The sequence below is a fragment of the Poecilia reticulata genome, unplaced genomic scaffold (assembly GCF_000633615.1).
Source record: "Poecilia reticulata strain Guanapo unplaced genomic scaffold, Guppy_female_1.0+MT scaffold_181, whole genome shotgun sequence".
NCBI classification, from domain to species: domain Eukaryota; kingdom Metazoa; phylum Chordata; class Actinopteri; order Cyprinodontiformes; family Poeciliidae; genus Poecilia; species Poecilia reticulata.
In genome coordinates this window covers 842,011-845,082 of record NW_007615018.1, presented here as the reverse complement: position 1 = coordinate 845,082, position 3,072 = coordinate 842,011, and the positions used below count along the sequence as shown (strand labels likewise).

General features: G+C 50.1%; 1 protein-coding gene across 1 annotated transcript in view; it reads left to right on the top strand.

Moving 5' to 3' along the window:
• The window catches only part of herc1 (HECT and RLD domain containing E3 ubiquitin protein ligase family member 1), a 55,939-nt gene that overhangs the window by 35,586 nt on the left and 17,281 nt on the right, over window positions 1-3,072 (top strand). Inside the window, exons 50-54 of the mRNA XM_017303094.1 lie at window positions 324-573; window positions 719-978; window positions 1,051-1,178; window positions 1,665-1,801; window positions 1,911-2,111. Coding sequence (XP_017158583.1) covers window positions 324-573; window positions 719-978; window positions 1,051-1,178; window positions 1,665-1,801; window positions 1,911-2,111 — 976 coding nt within the window. The remainder of the gene's footprint in view (window positions 1-323; window positions 574-718; window positions 979-1,050; window positions 1,179-1,664; window positions 1,802-1,910; window positions 2,112-3,072) is intronic.

The window sequence follows — 3,072 nt, the reverse complement described above, 5'->3', positions numbered from 1 at the left end:
CACAGGAGGTCAGGGGGGACACAGGTCAAAGGTCAATGAGACACAGCAGCTGCCAGGCCGACGGCAGGAACGGAGAGAATCGATGCGTCTCCGGAGGTTTATGAAATGATGAGTCAGCAGTAATGAGTCAGCGACATGTTRGCATCTCAGCGCTAACAGTGCAGATTATTCCTTTAATCTGAGCTGAGGCTGAAACCATCAACCAGATGAATCGATTATTGGAATAATCTTTAACTAAATTAMCAATCAGTTRCTTMCYAGAGTTCACAGCATATGCACAGAACTCAGCCAGTGGCCGTTTTACCTTCACCTGATTCAAATTCCGTAAAACTTCCGGCGGTTTCATGTTTGTGTTCCAGAACCTGATCTCTGCGGCTATCGGCATGAACCTGACCACGGTGGACGACCCCATCCAGAGGAAGTTCCTGCCCAGCTTCCTGCGCGGCGTGGCAGAGGAGAACAAGCTCATCACCTCCCCCAACTTCGTGGTGACGCAGGCGCTGGTGGCGCTGCTGGCGGATAAGGGYGCCCGGCTGCGGCCCGTCTACGACAAGGCCGACCTGGAGAAGAGAGGTTTGTAGTTTCTCTGGTTCTGACGGACCAGAATCTGATGGGAACCTCCTGGTTCTGGCTCAGAAAGCCTCTGTTTGCTCCATGGTCTCCGTTGTTCCTCCCTGACTCACCTGGTGTTCTTCGCCTTCTGTTCCGTGTCGAGCAGGTCTAACTGCGCATTTATATGCCCATCCTTCCCATAATCCCTCCGCTGTAGGCCCCCTGGAGCTGGCCAACGCTCTGGCGGCCTGCTGCCTGTCCTCCAGGCTCTCCTCCCAGCACCGCCAGTGGGCTGCGCAGCAGCTGGTCCGCACGCTGGCCGCACACGACCGCGACAACAGCCAGAGCCGGCCGCAGACCTTCGCCGACATGGCGGGGGATCTGCGGAAGTGCTCCTTCATCAAGCTGGAGGCGCACCAGAGCCGGGTCGGTGGCTTCTCCTCCTCCTGTGGCGGCGGCCGGCTCCAGATGGGCTCCTGACCTCTCGTCTTCCCTCAGGTCATCACCTGCGGCTGGTGCAGTAAGAAAGGCCTGCTGGCCACCAGCGGCAGCGACGGGACGGTCCGGGTGTGGAACGTGACGAAGAGCCAGTACACGCTGCAGCAGACCTGCGTCTTCAACAAGGAGTGAGTTCCTCTGTCCTACAAAACTGCCCTGGATCTCCTGGGGATAAACGTAGCTAACGCTATGCTAACGCATAGCGTTAGCATAGCGTTAGCATCGTGTTCAAGGTTTAGAGGCGGACACCGCTAACTAGTTAGCTTCACTAACCCCAGAGTGCTAGTCGTAAATATTAATTACCCTAATGCTAAAACGTTACATCAACACCTAGCAGAAGCTAATGCTAAAGCATTAAAGCACTAAATTTCACCATGTCGACTTTTTATCAGTATTCAAGAATTATTGACGTAACATAACTGCCTATAACTTTCTGAGAAGTTAGTTAGTTTTGTCCTATTTCATGTGTACTGAGACATTTGCACTGGAAATGAGAGGAAAACACTCGGTAAGATTTGGTGTTTTTGCTGCGTGGAATCCGGTGCAGAAATCTGCASATTTATTTAATCTTTTGTCAGCAGAAAAGATTAAATGYGTCTCTGTCTGTCCTCCAGTGATGGCTCCTCGGAGGATGGGATGTCCACTCTGGGCTCTCCCAGCGACCCTAGCCTGTCTCCTCTGGCCTGGAGTGTGACTGGAAAATATCTGGCATCAGCCATGGAGAAAATGGTCAACATCTGGCAAGTTAACGGTAAAGCTGCCGTTTCCTGCTGCTGTTCCCCTCCCATCCTGTAGGGGGAACCAAGCAGATGCAGGTTTCTGTGTGAAAGCTGGTTCAGATCTGGCTGGTCCTCCTGCAGGCGGTAAAGGCCTGCTGGACGTGCAGCCCCACTGGGTGTCGGCGCTGGCGTGGCCGGAGGAGGAGGCGGAGTCTCTGTGGTGCAGCGAGCCCAAGGACATGCTGCTGGTGGGCCGGATGGACGGGTCGCTGGGCCTCATCGAGGTCCTGGACGCCAGCGACATGCACCGCAGCGAGCTGGAGCACTGCTACAGGAAAGACGGTAGGAACGATGCGACCTGAACCGGACGTTTCCACGACGGTCTGAGCGACGGATCAGATTTTATGAAGGCATCGCAGTTACATGTGGAAAGTTTGAAAAACTGACATAAACAGTAATTAACGGGGAAAAACTACAACTAACTGGAACGTTTATAAAGCTAACGAGAACATACTGAGATTATAGACGTAATATTCTCTGTTTTCCTTTTTAATGGCGTTTTGAACTGATGTGGAATAAGCAGTTAGCCGGTAAATCACGGCGCTCCGTAAACCTCCTGGCGGCTACGCTATGCTAGGCTACGCGACGCTAAGCTAGGCTAGGCTATGCTATGCTAGGCTACACTAGGCTATGCTACGCTAGGCTAGTCCGCAAAATGGAAACGGCAGAAATTTGGAGGAAACTTCAGTCAGTTGATGTTCAACAATAATTGAATACATTTTTTGCAAATGTTATTTTTATTAAGTATTCATAACCCAACTGATGTAAACATAATCACAATAAAACACTTTGACTTTTTAAATTCTGTACATAAAATTAACTAAATATTAAAACAACTAAAACTCCTACTGTAACTAAACAATATTTAATTAACAAAAACTAGCAAACAGACTCTAAAACCTAATTAAAACTGAACGAGACAAAAAAAGTGAAATGAAACTAAAGTTTAATTAAAAATCCCAAACTTTCCTCATCTCCRATAATTATCCGATTTTTTTCCCATGTGACCTGAATCTGTCGCTGATTCTCGACAGACGTCATTTCAACAACACGACGGATGACAACTTTAAAATCAAGATGCGCTACTCGTCCATTAGCCTCCATGCTCAGTCCCATTGAGCATGCTCAGTCCCACTCAGTCCCACTGAGCATGCTCACTCCCACTGCTCAGTCCCACTGAGCATGCTCAGTCCCACTGCTCAGTCCCACTGAGCATGCTCAGTCCCACTGCTCAGTCCCACTG